The 15,454-nt window shown below is 36.4% G+C and overlaps 2 protein-coding genes across 3 annotated transcripts in view; one reads left to right on the plus strand and one right to left on the minus strand.

Moving 5' to 3' along the window:
* Positions 1-129: 129 nt before the first annotated feature.
* On the minus strand, positions 130-2,249 carry si:ch211-107p11.3 (GT1 domain-containing protein). The gene is made up of 5 exons (XM_019075239.2): positions 1,740-2,249; positions 1,524-1,594; positions 844-1,020; positions 705-766; positions 130-543 (listed from the first exon to the last, which is right to left on the minus strand). The coding sequence occupies exons 1-5, from the start codon at positions 1,898-1,900 to the stop codon at positions 367-369; spliced, it is 648 nt and encodes a 215-aa protein (XP_018930784.1). The 5' UTR covers positions 1,901-2,249; the 3' UTR covers positions 130-366.
* A 137-nt stretch (positions 2,250-2,386) lies between these two features.
* The window catches only part of ext2 (exostosin glycosyltransferase 2), a 28,047-nt gene continuing 14,979 nt past the window's right edge, over positions 2,387-15,454 (plus strand). Inside the window, exons 1-9 of one of the 2 annotated variants that reach the window (XM_019090554.2) lie at positions 2,387-2,604; positions 3,668-4,008; positions 4,111-4,334; positions 4,573-4,662; positions 6,747-6,863; positions 6,947-7,142; positions 8,181-8,320; positions 8,937-9,030; positions 13,781-13,912. In XM_019090554.2, the coding sequence (XP_018946099.1) occupies positions 3,694-4,008; positions 4,111-4,334; positions 4,573-4,662; positions 6,747-6,863; positions 6,947-7,142; positions 8,181-8,320; positions 8,937-9,030; positions 13,781-13,912 (1,308 nt within the window). In that variant the 5' untranslated portion in view covers positions 2,387-2,604; positions 3,668-3,693. Of the gene's footprint in view, positions 2,605-2,655; positions 2,772-3,667; positions 4,009-4,110; positions 4,335-4,572; positions 4,663-6,746; positions 6,864-6,946; positions 7,143-8,180; positions 8,321-8,936; positions 9,031-13,780; positions 13,913-15,454 lie in introns of those variants that run through there. The other variant, XM_042727506.1, reaches the window with a different exon arrangement.

Genomic DNA, 15,454 nt, shown 5'->3' on the forward strand with positions numbered 1-15,454 from the left:
TACTGTAGTAATAAAAAGGCACATTTCTACTTACTATTGTAGTTCCAGACACAAATTATCTTAATAATCATAATAAATATTCAGACAAGTGCACCTATTCAGCCTACTTTTAACTGAAAAGTCTATCTATCTATCTATCTATCTATCTATCTATCTAGTGATTTGAGAGTCAGACAGTTCTCGGTCGAATCTTAATTACATTTGACTGTATTTTTGACTCTTTACTCATTTTAAAATTTCAGAAATGAACATAGAAAACCAATATTTCTCTTTCATTGTATTCATGTTTTCCTAACTAAACTACACCAACATAAACTAAAATGTCTGAAAACAGATTTTAGTGGATCTTAAAGTTACATGTATCCTTTACTCTGACAACCCATTATCAAATATCACACTTACATCCAGTTTCCTGTCCAGTAACTGAATTTCTTTCTCGACTTTGCGCATTTTTAATGCCCTGTATGCCATTTCTTGCTTTCTGTTTGAGATCTCTATTTTGAGATACTTCTTGTATAGTGTCTTTACATCTTCCACAGGTTCCTTTAAAAAGAAAGCATTAAAAAATTATTTATTAAATATTAATTCAACTTAAAAATAAGAATTTGCATGTACTACTGTGTGCTAGATATTATATTGTTTGTTTAATACTATGATCATTGATATCCCATTAAAAATTCTAATAAACAGAGATGTAAACTTACAGAGTCCAGCTCTTCGTCTGATAATACAGGTGGCTGAAGTAGGGCCAGTCCATGTTCAGTCACTGAAATATGATATGAATTATGTATATTTACTACAGTATCGATTTGTAGAGACAAATACAGCATGTGGTGCACATACCTTTGACATAACTGCTGCAGCCAGCTGTTTCTCCTGGATCAGAGGAGCAGCCACCAACTATGCTCGCTATGATAGGACCCTCCACATTGTTCTCAGGGGGCAGCTCCTCTTCATCTATGTACTCCTCTTTTGTTGGGATTAGTCCCATCTTCTTCAGTGCAGCCTTTCTCTTGTTAGCTAAATTATGTTAAACCTTCAAGTTATTCAATTCAAAACACTGAGTTTTCAAAATTCAAATTCAATATTTTTGGTTCCAGCAGTTTTCAAACAGGGCCCAGGGGGCCACAAGGGGGTGCTATAGGTCTGAGGAAAATGTCACAGAATTTTTTTTTTTTAAATAAAATAAAAATTGTGTAAAACGTACAAGAAAAAGGTTTGATTGCATTTTGACTGTGCTTTATTACAACAATAACAACAACAACAACAATAATAATAAACAAAAAGTGTTGCACTATACACACTTTCAAGAACAGTTTGTATTTTAGATGTATCTTATTACTACGAATAAAATAAAACATCTGCTGTTTGTGTTTATTGTCATAGTTATACATTTAAAATTCTGAAATAAATACAGCTCTAAAAGTGAGTAGAAAAAGGGATAATGTCATTATATTGTGCAGTCCCTAAACAAACAAACAACAAGGGCATCAAACCCAAAAAAAAAAAAAAAATTGACCTACCACTTTGAACGATATTTTTGTATTTCGTCTTCACTTGTTGCCACGTTCTTCTAGGTCCCATAGGGTTGGATCTGTAAGTGTAAGCGTGACCAACAGCAGAATAAGTCTGTAGCCAAAACATAACACACACACACACACACACACTAGTTGGTCAGCACAGGTGTCATATATAAACTACTGCATAATTAGTGCCAATTAAATATAAGATATACTTACGCATTTAATTTGGCTGTTATTTTTCGCCACGCATCCTGACGGACTTTTGCAGCCGCTATAGTATTCCCTTTGGTTTTTATTAAATGTTTAACTTCTTCATATCCTTCCATTATAAGCTGCAATTCAGCAGCGCTGAAATATGCAGCCCGCTGTTTAGCCATGCTGTAATTATGTTAGTGTACACAGATTCATAAATCCTCGCATGAACGGTCAGCTGCTATATGTTATATGTAAATCCGAGGTATGTGTTAGAAGAGCCGGAAAAACCCCATTTCAGGTCGAGCTAGGTCAATCCGGGATATGTGAACTAATCCGGGCTTTGTTAAACCACTGTCGAAGAACAGGACCCAGAAGACTGTTTATTGCCTAAAAACACCAGGCATAAAGAAAATAGCGCTCTAATACCAAACTAATGCACAATAACATCGTTTAAAGTTATTTACGCCATAAGAAAAAATGGTGGCTGAAACGGTGAACTGATAGCTGTTGTTCGTGGCTGTGTCTAGAATAACTAGTGAGCTAGCTAGCTAGACACATAGTGGAATTGGCATTAACACCTAAGAATGCTGTCTAGGTAGGCGGCTTACTAGGTTCCAAGACACAGCCTGTGCTTCACATTCATTCTCCCTCGACAGCAGATGGCGCACGCGACTCGAATTACAAGAAAAACTGGTGGAACTACGCATGAAGGAGAGACGAATTTCTTTCCCGTCAGCTCTTCCTTTAGCATAAGGAATGTGTTGTGGGATAGTAAACAATAGTCTGTAAAATATTTCAATAAAGGCTTTGTAGCATACTGGACCAACAAATGAGATTATGGTTGAGGCGTGCTGAGATTTGAGACAGTGAACTGGATACCGTGAAGGTTAGTTCGTGATTTTGTAGTTGTTAGCGTTCCTGCTGTCGCTAGCGAGTGTGTTTTGGATTTATTTACAACCGAAGACAGTACATATTTTGAGTAAAATGCTTAAACATGACCTTCTGTTATTAATAAATATTCGTATAGAAATGCGAGAGACTGGTCTAAACACAGTAAGTATTATATATTAACGTTAGATGTGTAATAAGTTAACTGGAATTAGGTTAATCAGCCATATAATAAATTATTTGTAATTAAATGTACTAATAGTATAATTAATCAGCATTGATTCCGTTATATATTTGTTAGAATTAGAACAATCGATCATATAATAAATTAATGGGAATTAGATGAAACAATCAAGTCTAATTTCAGTAAATTTAATATATGATATATATCAAATTCCAAATAATTATCATAGCATATAGTAAGTTAAGTCGAACCTGACCTATTATTCATTTAATAAGTTAATTGGAATTTAGATTTAGATATATTAATCATGTAATAAATCCAAACAGAGTGAACAGTCAGGTAATAAATTAAATGGCATTATATGGATCAATCATATAATAAATTAGAATTAAAACAATCAGTCATATACGCTGAGCCATACTTAATTTATTAAATGAATGAATGTTTAATTCTAATTTATTATATGACTAATGCATTTAATGACATTCGTTGGAAAACTGATTCAGTTTATTAAAGCAAATTGTATTTGATTGATCTAATTCCAATTAATTTTTATATTAAGCCATACTTAATTTATTATAGATTAACTGGAATTAAACACAGATTGTTTTCAATAATTGAATCAGTTTTCCAACGGAAAATCATATAACTTAAAAGTCAGTAGATGCATTAGTCATATAATTAATTTTAATTAGAATAATCCATCACATAATAAATTAATTGTATTTAAGAAATCAAAAATTTAGTAAATGAAGTGCTAAAAATCATATACAGCTATTATATGTCTTTTTATTAATACATGTACATCAAAACCTTTGATGATATTCTCTGACGTGTAGATGTTCATCATCAGTGTCTTCATTTGTGTCTTCTGCAGTGGGTTTGGCTCTGGAAAGGCTCATCATGTGTGCATCAGTAAAGTATGGTTCCCGAGGCCCTGCGCTCATACCCCGTATGAAGACTAAATACCGGATCTACTACATCACCCTCTTCTCTGTGGTCTTACTGGGGTTGATCGCAACGGGGATGTTCCAGTTCTGGCCTCACTCCATTGAATCCTCCGCAGAATGGAGTCTGGACCGTCGTAGTGTGCATGATGCTCCTTTGGTCAGGATACCTATGAGCAGCCCTATTCCTGAGAGAGGTGACCTGAGCTGTCGAATGCACACTTGCTTTGATGTGTATCGCTGTGGATATAATCCCAAGAATAAAATCAAGGTGATGCAAAGAGAGATCGTATTATTGATTTAGGTTTATTAGGTTGAATGTCATTACAGGGCTATTTTGATCTTTTAATGGTGAGTGTGTGTTTGTACACAGGTGTACATCTATCCTCTTCAGCGATTTGTGGATGAAGTAGGAGTGCCTATCAGCAGCACTGGCCTGTCTCGAGAATACAATGACCTGCTGAGCGCCATCTCAGACAGTGATTTTTACACTGATGACGTGAGCAGAGCATGTCTGTTCATACCCTCCATTGATGTGTTGAATCAGAACTCTCTGCGGATTCGTGAAACTGCTCAGGCACTGGCCATGCTGCCCAGGTAGATATATATCTTTCAGTATTTGCAAATTATCTTTGCCTACCTCAACTTTACTGGTTCTTTATTATTTTTTTGTTGCACTGGCAGCTCTCCACTCTCTCTTTTGCAGTTTCTAACACTCTTCTAAACTGTTATATAACTCATATTTTAGCTTTAGAAACATATGCTCTGTATTCCTGAAGACATAACTCACTGTTGCAAGCTACATGAATGTATTGATACGCTTTTTTTTTTTTAGGTGGGACAAAGGCATGAACCACCTGCTGTTCAATATGCTTCCTGGAGGACCCCCTGATTACAATACAGCTCTGGATGTGCCCAGAGACAGGTGAGAGTAGAAATGAACAGGCACATGGCTAAATTGCTAAATATGTCAGGAAGTCTGAATGTTAATATCATTTTGAAATTATGTACATTTCCATTCAAAAGTTTGGTGTTAGTAAGATTAAAAAAAAATTAGATGTATTAAACTAATCAGAAGTGAAACTGAAGAGTTTTACTTCTATACGAAAAAAAAAATCCTGTTTAAAATAAATGCAGTTCTTTTGAACTTCATTAAAGAAGCATAAAAGCATATCACAGTTTCAACAAAAATATTAAGCAGTGCAATTGTTTTCAACATTAATAATAGTAAGAAATGCATATAGAACACTAAGTCAGCATATTGGAATGATTTCTTAAGGATCGTGTGAAATAGTGGCTGCTGAAAATTCAGCTTTGCCATCACATCAATAAATTTAAAGTATATATTAAAATTGAAAATAGTTACTTAGAATGTTAATATTTCACGATATTGCAGGTTTACTGTATGTTTGATAACATATGGACCTTCTTTCAAAAACAATAAGACCATTAACTAATCTCCGAACTTTTAAGCGGTAATGTAGATTTTCTCAGATAATCCCTTTACCTTTGATACTTCACCTTTTATTTGTGTATTGTGAGGACAATATTCAGATCCTCATATTTTTTGGATAACTGTTTCTTATTCTGGAATTCTGGCTTCGGAGTAAACTAGGAAAGATTTGATCTTTCACACTGTATGTATTTCAGTATGTATTATTTCATTAATTTTGTGTGAGTTTAGTCACAGACACCTTAGTGACCTATAGCTGTCAGTTTGCTCTGTATTTGCTTTTTCAGAAGTGAGGGGTCTTGAATTATTTGTATTTTTTTTAATTCAGATTTAGCCTTGAAAACACTAAACATGAACACTCCCAACAACACCCAAATTTTATTGCATAATTGGCATCCATTCTTGTTCAGATTAATCTTAGTTAAGTTGCAGTCTTTGACATAAATTGAAGACATACTGTGGTTTTTACAGTTCCCTCAAAGTTTAAAGAACAAAGTGCCCTTGAAAACCATTTCCCTATGGCAAAAATTGTCACTGCATGCAATGGTTAATTTTCCAATGGAGATTGGATGTAATGTTCGCCAGTTGAGGGCAGTGTGTCTCTATGTTTGAACCTGAGGAGCAGCAATGTCACCTGAGAAGCAATAAATGCACTCATATCCTTTCTTGTATTTTTTGGCCTCAGGATAGTTGAATTTAAATAAGTTTGCAACATGGCACTATTTAACCTCTGTAGATAAGTGTGATTGAATTGACACAATGACATTGAACCACAGTGCTGACAGACTGATGCCAGACTTTTCAAGAAATCCAAGCTGGATTTAAGAATCTTGGTGTTTCAACACCCTTGTATTGAGATAATCTGGAATGCTTGCAGTGTATAATTAAAATAGACATGCACCCCAACAAATCTATTCATACATATCAGTGTCCCAGAACTGTCCTATTCAGATGTCTTGTTTTTTCTTTCCAATTAAATTTCCTAATGTGTATTTGTATCATCATCCTAGTGTGTTCCTTAGACGCAGAGATCAAAGATGCACTGAGAGCGATCATGAAAGAGAATAACACACTACCGCCTAGAGCAGGCAGACAAACATAATCTCCTGGTATTTACTGCAACATGGGCCATGTTTCTCAGCCTATTACTTGGCCGATCTTTTGCTTTGGGTGGAAAAGGTGAGTTTTATGTACTAGAAAGCCCTGAAATGATAAACACTTATCTGGAGCTGTAGAGAATTTCCTGGGCTCATCCAGCTGTGCTCCATTTGGCGTACAGCCTCATCAGAACCAGCTGCCCATATGTGTAGGGTGAGATAAAAAGACAGTGTATGTTGCGTGGCCATATTTGCAGCTCTCCCTATACTCACTCCATTCCCTCAAACCGAGCACTGTTTGAAGTTTTATTGACGCGGAGGCAACTCTGTTAAATGCTTCGGAATGGCATGTTCACACATTTGTCATGTAAAACCAGATTAAGGACGTGTTTTATCTTCAGTGCCTTTTGCAGACACTCGTGGCGACAGAGTTGTCATCTTCTTGCGTTTGTTTCACAGAGCCCTGTTGGCTGGGGGAGGCTTCTCCACATGGACATACAGGCAGGGTTACGATGTCAGCATCCCCGTGTATAGCCCTTTATCTGTTGAGGTGGACCTTCCTGAAAGGCAACCAGGGTGAGATCCTGCTTTTTGACATTGATTGACCAGTTTATATTTAATGACGGAAAATGACATCACATAATACTTGTTTATTTCAGGCCCCGACGCTACTTCATTCTGTCATCTCAGACGGCCATCCATCGGGAATACCGTGTTGAACTGGAGAGGCTGAAGGAGGAGAATGGGGAGGCCCTGCTCCTCCTAGACAAATGCAGTAATCTCTCTCAGGGTTTGGCTTCGGTCAGAAAGCGCTGCTATAAAGGACAGGTCTACGACTACCCACAAATTTTACAGGTTGGTTTCTCCACACATCCATTCTTATTAAACAACATTTCACGTAGTAAATATGCTAGAACATATTTTAAATGTCCCAAATATTAGAATCACTTAGCGACTAAATTCATAAAAAATATATTAAATATTATGTTAAATGATTTTGAATCTATGATGTTTATTTTTTATATAATTTTTAATGTTGTTTATGTTTCATGTTTTTCAAGTTTTTAATGAAATTAATTGCATTATGTATAATTATATAAATATATTTATACTGTTATTTATATAATATCACATTTTGGGGCATATAACTGCATTCTTGTAGGCTGCATCATACAGTCATTACCCTGCATCATGTTTGCCACTAAGCAACTGCATGCAGTGTAACATAACGTACTGATCTGGCGTTTGTGTTAATTGCATTTATCATTTTAACATTGTTTTTTCCATAACTAATCAAACCAAATTAACTCAGACACGTCAACCCTAATTTTTTTCCTTTAAATATTTATTTATTTGTTTAATTGCTTACATTAACTAACAATGGATTTAAATTTTGATTATATACACAAAACTTTAGTTAGTTAAATTCATAAATGATACATCATTGGCTTTGAGAGCTTGGCCCAAATACTCCTAGAGACTTTAAATATTCAACCCATCCAGAAGCATTTTTTACCACTGCAACACCTTTCTTTATCAGCATAAGCAAAAAAAAAAAAAACCCTAAAAAACACGCTGTTCCTGTCCACCATGCTCATCTCCCCGTCCAGCCCTGTCTAGACAGGAAGTATGCTTATCATCTGGGCTGGGTGCTGCAGCACATCTGGGAGACGCTCCACAGTGAGGAGGAGCAGAGGCCAAATCCCTGTGAGAGCCATCACCCCCTTTTCAACACAAATCCCCTCTAGACTCTAATTCTAGCACCTTTCATTGCAACCCCTTCATTTACACCACACTCCTAGATCACACTGCTGTCTGTTACAGCATAGCTAGAGAGGTCTGGGAGTGTATCCTTATTATAGATGACAAATGTGTCTCTTGTGTGTTCTGTAGGAGTCATCATTCTGTGTAGTTCTGCGAGGGGCCCGGCTCGGCCAGGCCACACTTAGTGATGTGCTGCAGGCAGGATGTGTCCCTGTTATCATGGCTGACTCTTACATTCTACCTTTCTCTGAAGTGCTGGACTGGAAAAGGTAAAGATCAAAAATCTGCTTTTGTTGGTCACCAGTGTTTATGGAAAAATGTATATGGTACCTGACCTACTGATCACCTTATGAATATCTAATAAAGAAAAGTCATATTGAACACTTATTATAACTACCGAATGTCATGAGGTAACACTGAATAATAAGCAAATCAATAGTTTATGTACTTTAGATATAAAAATGAGCTCATTAATCAAAATGATCATGTACATATTAAAATGTATGAACTTTTAACGTGCTGTAGCGTTTGTGGTTGGTAAGATTTTTTTTATGTTTGAGCAAAGTTTCATATGCTCACCAAGACTGCCAATTTAAAATGTACACTAAGTAAAAAGACAGTAGTATTGTGAAATATTACAATTTATGAACTGGCTTTCACTAATAAAATGAAGTGTTTTCTGTTTTAAAATGTCATTTATTCCTGTGATGGCAAGGCTGAATTTTCAGCAGTCATTACTTCATTTTTCAGTTTCACATGATCCTTCAGAAATCATTCTAATATGTTCAAGAAACATTTGTTACTATTGTCAAAGTTGCAGTATTAATTTGGTCAATTGAAAATTGAGTGCATTGAATAGTCATTTGTGTGTATGTGTATTTGCAGGGCTTCTGTTGTCATTCCAGAAGAGAAGTTGCCAGAGATGTACACTATTTTGAAGAGCATCCCTCACAGACAAGTTGAGGAGATGCAGAGACAGGTAAGAATGTCCATCATGGTGGTGGACAGGCCATTTTCACTTCTTGGGTCAACCCAAGGACTAAAAATGACTGTGAAGACAGTTTATTTTGTGTAATTACTCCATCCTTTTCTGTGAAAGTTTGAACAAAATTACAAATACACTTGGAGCTATTTGTGGGAAAACAACAACCAACAACCCTGAGCCCTTTGTGACAGTTAGTAAACTGCCCCAAATGCTGTCGAAACTGAAGTTCAATAGCAGCAACTGAGTCACATTCAGACTAAATTCGAGCAATCCTCTCAGGTTTAATACAGGGTGAAGCCGAGGTTAAAGAAGTCACAACCTCTCTTCTTTTCCACTAACATTCTTTCTTCCTTTCAATGGAGTGCTAGCTCTGCTATGAAAATAACCATTAGACAGGTGGGTTAATGCCAAAAACAATATTCCTGTAAGTGTGTACTTTTGATTCTCTAAAGATGAAATTTCTCCTGCCATAGTAAATCATGATGAAAGCTAATTTTAAGTATTAGTGATGTATCTTTATCCAAACAAATTGTTAACCGCACACTTTCACTTTATTTTTTCCGCTTCAGCTTTTTCAGCTGTACACTTATGCGAAAGTTCCTAAACCACATGGAATGCATGTAAAGAGATCTTTTGGTTTCACTCTGTAATAATTATGGTCAATATATATACCCATGTAGAATACTATACGTTAGCCATAACTAATAATAATTGCATTCTGCTTCCATTGGCATTGACTTCTTGAACAGTCTCAAGTTCTTCAGCTCGATGTTGAATAGTTTGTGCAAGGAGAATGTTGTAGTTTAGTTCCACAGGTTTCTGGGTGGTGTTAGGACGGAGTGTGCAGAAACACATCTTGCGCTGGAATTATGACATGGCATGAAGCCAGTGAGATATCAGCCCACACTTGAACACATCTTGATCCACTCCTTTCTTACTAGCCTATACCACCTCCAGACAGCAGAGTGATTCTATGGCTGCCATTGTACAAAAGAACTGGTTCTTGATATATACCTTACTTGGATTTAAGAAAAAAAAATCCTACTACTTTGTTCTTGATCTTCCCAGAAGACAACCCTCTTGAACTTTCAGTGTAGGACTGCATAAAATGCAGATGCCGCAAATAATAGAAGGCAGAAGTATTACAGACAGTTGTGAGGAATAGGTGCATTTTGACCAACAGAGGGAGCAGCCAACTACTGTAATTCATGGTGTGATCGCCAAGTCTTTCAGAAAGTAGCAGTTTCTGACATTTCATCAAATCATCTCTTGTCCTTTTACTGAATATAATTGGTTGTGCCCTCTCCATGGTTGAAAGAGTGTTAGCAATGCACGGCGTGTCCCTAGTAATGCGTGCATGATTTGCTCAGTACTTTTGCCTAGTGGTCATTTAGTATTGTCAACATGTAGATTGATGTTATTTGTTATATTGGCAGTTATTTAGGACAAACAAGCTGAAAAAATTTGCAGCAGGACAAGTATACTCAGATTCCCATAACAAATGACTCATTTTAGTGAATCACAACCATGCATGCCAACCAGCGTAGTCCAGTTTATTCTTCATGACAAATAACTCTTATGAATCTGTTCTTTTTAGTGAGTCAAAACAATGATGCAAAACAAAGCTGTGTCATCCAACATTTTCTTGAACAAATCCGTTTTGTTTCTTTTTGGTGAATCTCATTCTCAACCATACATTGCAAACCGTGCCAAGTCCAACCTATTTCTAAATGAATGATTCAAATAAGCGTTTTTTATTAAAACATTTATTAATGAAGTTATCTCATAATTTTGCAATGAATTTAGCTTTTTTCTTCATATTTCTTCCTCAGAAGTAGTAAAAGATTCATTTATGGAACCAGAATCATTAATAACTTTTGGGAACTGAATCGTTAAATTTTTTATGATTCCTATCCACAGTTATTATACAGTTACGTGTTCTATAGAATGATGTCCTATAAGATAAAGGAATGATTCTCGCATGTTTAAGAGTGTAACATATGAACAACCTTAAATGTGTCAGAAGAGCAGCCAGCATCCTCTTACGAGATTCCGTCTCTTCCCTCCTCATAAAAATTCTTGCAAGCGTTCAAACGGGGTGGGTTCAGCGTTTGGTGGGTGCGGTTTTCTCTCTGCCTTCTCCTGGTCGGAAAGGAAACTTTCATCACGAGCTGATTTATGGGTGGCTGCGCTCCCCTTGGGATCAGAAAGTCTTTTTGAATCCTCTTCCCCTCTCCATAAAAAGAAAAGCTGTTTTTGTGTAGTTGTATTTCTTTAAGGTTTAAGGGCCAGGCCCTTAGGGGCCGATGGAAAGGGGGGCGACTGCACTCTTCTAATGTGCTGAACTGAGTTCTGGGTTGAGTATATGACAACAAACACAGCAGCCAATGAAAAGATGTGAAGCAAAAGACCTGCACAAGCAAAAAAAAAAAAAAAAAAAAACCTTGCTGAGTTCAGTTCATTTGAGAGTAACTGGAATGGTCGGAGGATTCTCTGTGTTTAATGTTGCACAAACCTCTATTTCATCAAATGACGCAATAAATCAGTTTTTATTGTTGTTTTTAAAAGAAAGACCATTAGCGCTCTCTGACGTTGTTCAATAATTGGCCCTGGAAAATGTTGGAACGCCATTATTCTTGTTTTTTATATTCACCCTGGTCTCATTTGAGTCTTTGTAGTTAGACCTAATCTGACACTGTTTGCGGTCAGGCCGGGTAATGAGGCTGCCTCTAGCATGCCCTTGGTCGACCCTGTTAAAGAGAACAGGGTCAAAAAGTACCAGGAAGGGTGGAGCTGGGTCACTGCGGCATGGCGCCTCCTAGCAGGAGATAGCACTGTTTTATGGGTAATTAACTCTTATGTGCTCCTCACCCCTCACTCCTGGAGCTTTTGGTTTGTTAATGTATCAGTAGTAGAAGGAAAAGAGTGTGTGTACTTGTATTGACAGGATATGCTTAGAGATTGTTACCTTCATATTAGGTGAATACTGTTTTTTTTTTTTTTTTCAGTATCAGTGATTTGTAATACTTTTTTTTTTTTTTCTTCCTTTTTCTTAAACCTTCAGGGTTTAATTGTTACAGCTTAAAGTGGAGTTGATTTTAGGTCAGCTACCAGAATTTGGTAATTACTGGTATAGGTATAGGCTGTTTTTTTCTCTAATGGTATTATGTAATTATTTCTCATACTGTGCAGTCCAATTCAAAAGTTTGGGTTCAGTAAAAACATTTTTTTTTATGCTCATCTGTCACTGAGGCTGCATTGATTTGATTAAGAATACCGTAAAAACAGTAATACTGCAAATATTATTCCAATTTAAAATAACTCATGTTTAAATGTATATTGAAGTTTAAATTATTCCTGTAATGGCAAAGCAAATTTTTCAGCAGCCATTACTCCAGTCTTAAAGGGTTACTCCACCGCAAAGTGAAAATTTTGTCAATATTCACTTATCCCCATGTCGTTCCAAACCCGTAAAAGCTTCGTTCATCTTCGGAACACAATTTAAGATATTTTGGATGAAAACCGGGAGGCTTGAGACTGTCCCATAGACTATCAAATAAACAACAGTGTCAAGGTCCGGGAAAGTATGAAAAGCATCGTCAGAAGCATACTCCATCTGCCATCAGTAACCGTAACATTATGAAGCAATGAGAATACTTTTTGTAAACAAAGAAAACAAAAATAACGACTTTATTCAACAATTCCTCTTCTCTGTGTCTCTCCAAATCAGCGTAGCACCATTTTGGCGAATCTGAGCAGTATGCAGGCGGCGTACGCTCTTCTGTGTCAGCCGTGCCACAAGGATATGTTTTTTGTGTATTTATGCTTTGGTTTGAATGAAAACAGCGCAACAGCACAGCGCGGCTGACACAGAAGAGTGTACGCCGCCTGCGTATTGTTTGTATTTGGTGAAATGGCGCTACGCTGAATTTGGAGAGACACAGAGAAGAGTAATTGTTGAATAAAGTCGTTATTTTTGTTTTCTTTGTGTAAAAAAAGTATTCTCGTCGCCTTATAATGTTCTAGTTGAATTACTTAAAGGGATAGAGTATCCCTTTAAGTGTCACATGATCCTTAAGCAATCATTCTGATGTTGCTGATTTGGTGCTCAAGAATAATTTAATTAAATTATTCTCAGTGTGGAAAACAAGATTATTTGAATAGAAAGTTCAAGAGAGCAGATTTTTTGGAAAATGATTTTTTTTTTGGTCAATATAGATTATTATAATTATTATTTTTTAAATCATACAGATCCCAAACTTTTTGAACAGTACATGTATCAAAAATACGTAAAAAAAAAACAAAAACAAATCTGTGTTAATCAGCATTATAGCAGCATTCAAATAACATGGCAAAAGTGTGATTACATTGCAGCATGTCCCAGTGCTGGTGTGGAGTAAAATGACCTGACCTCTCCCCTTAAACTTTAGCTGCAGTCTCAGTGCCACTTGAGCGGAAAAGTTAAAAGACTGATAGTCTAGAGGGCTCATAACCGTCTGGAATGGTCCCTGCAGTCATGTCACCAAGTCTTTAATGGGCTGTTTTGCCTTTGAAATTGTGTCGGGGTCATAAAGGCACAAGCAGGATGGTGGGAGTAAAGGGATGTTTAGGCCTTATCTTATGCCTTTGGATTGTATCTTTCACATGGTTTTTGTGTGCTTATATATTTCTGTTTATCAGTTTGTCTGTGCTTTGCTGCTCTTACTACAAATATTAAAATGCCATGACATTTATTGTTCCCTAGGCCCGTTGGTTTTGGGAAGCGTACTTCAGCTCCATGAAGGCTATTGGCATGACCACTCTCCAGATCATTAACGATCGCATTTACCCCTATGCAGCTCTTACCTACGAAGAGTGGAACAATCCTCCTGTAGTTGTAAGTAACTTTTTTTTTTTTTGTCCCTTTTTTTAACACATAATGCATTTCACAGTTTAAATTTAGGGTCCCACTTTATATTTGGTGGCCTTAACTACTATGTACTTGCATCAAAAAATAAGTACAATGTACTTATTGTGTTCATATTGTATTGCAAAAAACTTTTGCCGCTATTGAGGTGAGATGGGGTAAGGTTTGGGTAGGTTTAAGGGTAGGTTAAGGTGTAAGGGATCAACAGTGTAATTATAATTAATGTAATTACAGAAATTAAGTACAAATGTAATTACATGCAGGTGTTTTTTAAATATAAGTACAATGTAGAAACATGTATGTACACAACACTGTATGTACACAATAAGTGCATTGTACCAAATGATTAATTTAAATGTAAGTACATAGTAGTTAAGGTCACTTAATATAAATTGGGACCAAATTGCATTTCTCCAAACTACCCACATGTTATCTTTGGCTGTTTCTTAGAGAATAATCTTAATTCTCTCAGATTGACTGTGAGTGTCTGTTCACACCAAATTGAATGAAACTTAATTCACAGTGATTAATTAATTTATTTTTAACCCTCTATGATAACTAATGCCACGTCTATTGCAGATTTTACATCTTTCATTGGTGACTTTTTTGGAATTTTAACTTGTGCTTGTTTTATTGGCAAAAATTTAGACATGGTGTGAATAGGCCTTTAATCAAAGTAAAGTGTAAAATCACTATCAAATCTAACTTTTGGATCAAATCTGAATTTGTATCCAGTTCTTGCTGTCTTATAGGCACTGACTCTTGTGATGTGTTTAGACATTCAGTGTGTTTGCAGAAAATTAGATTTATATCTAAATTGCCTATTAGATTAAGATGTAGCCAATGGACAATTTAAAGTTATAGTGAGCTTGTGCCATTAAAACATAAAAGAAGTGGGCTTATACTTTTCAGCTCCATGTTATTTTACATGCCGTCACTGAGCAGTGGCAGCAGACAGCTTTGTAAAGACAACATTGGACATGGGTATGAGCCTCACAATGCTCCAGCATCACATAAAGCACACTCATCTGTCTGTCTGTAAGTCAGTCCTGATTTGAGCACAGATCCCAGTTCATACTGTGTGCTGAAAACTGACTAATCCAACATTGTTTTTCCATTTCTCTGATTTTGTACACAGTCAAAGCTTAGACCAGAAAAGGCAGAAGTGTGGAGTTCATTAGGGGTTTTGTTCGTTGTTGTTGTTCTTCACCAGTTCTCAGCATCACACTACCATTCAGATCAAATGGAGGGATCCAGACCCCCAAGAGGCTAATAGTCCTAACTCTGTTTGACTGCTAACGTTATGGGAAATATTAAATACTTTCTGAATGTTCAGTAAAAACACGCTGAGCAGAATCGGAGCAGTACATAAATCGAGTGCATTTCTTGTTCTGCTTCCCTATATCCACCGGGACATAATTGAAAGCACATTTCTCCAGCTCTGCCTTGGAGACGTTGTCAGGACAGGCAGCTTTTTGTGCTTGACTTCTGAAGGAACTCGCATTCTGCTTA

The sequence above is a fragment of the Cyprinus carpio genome, chromosome B7 (assembly GCF_018340385.1).
Source record: "Cyprinus carpio isolate SPL01 chromosome B7, ASM1834038v1, whole genome shotgun sequence".
In the NCBI taxonomy this organism is placed as follows: domain Eukaryota; kingdom Metazoa; phylum Chordata; class Actinopteri; order Cypriniformes; family Cyprinidae; genus Cyprinus; species Cyprinus carpio.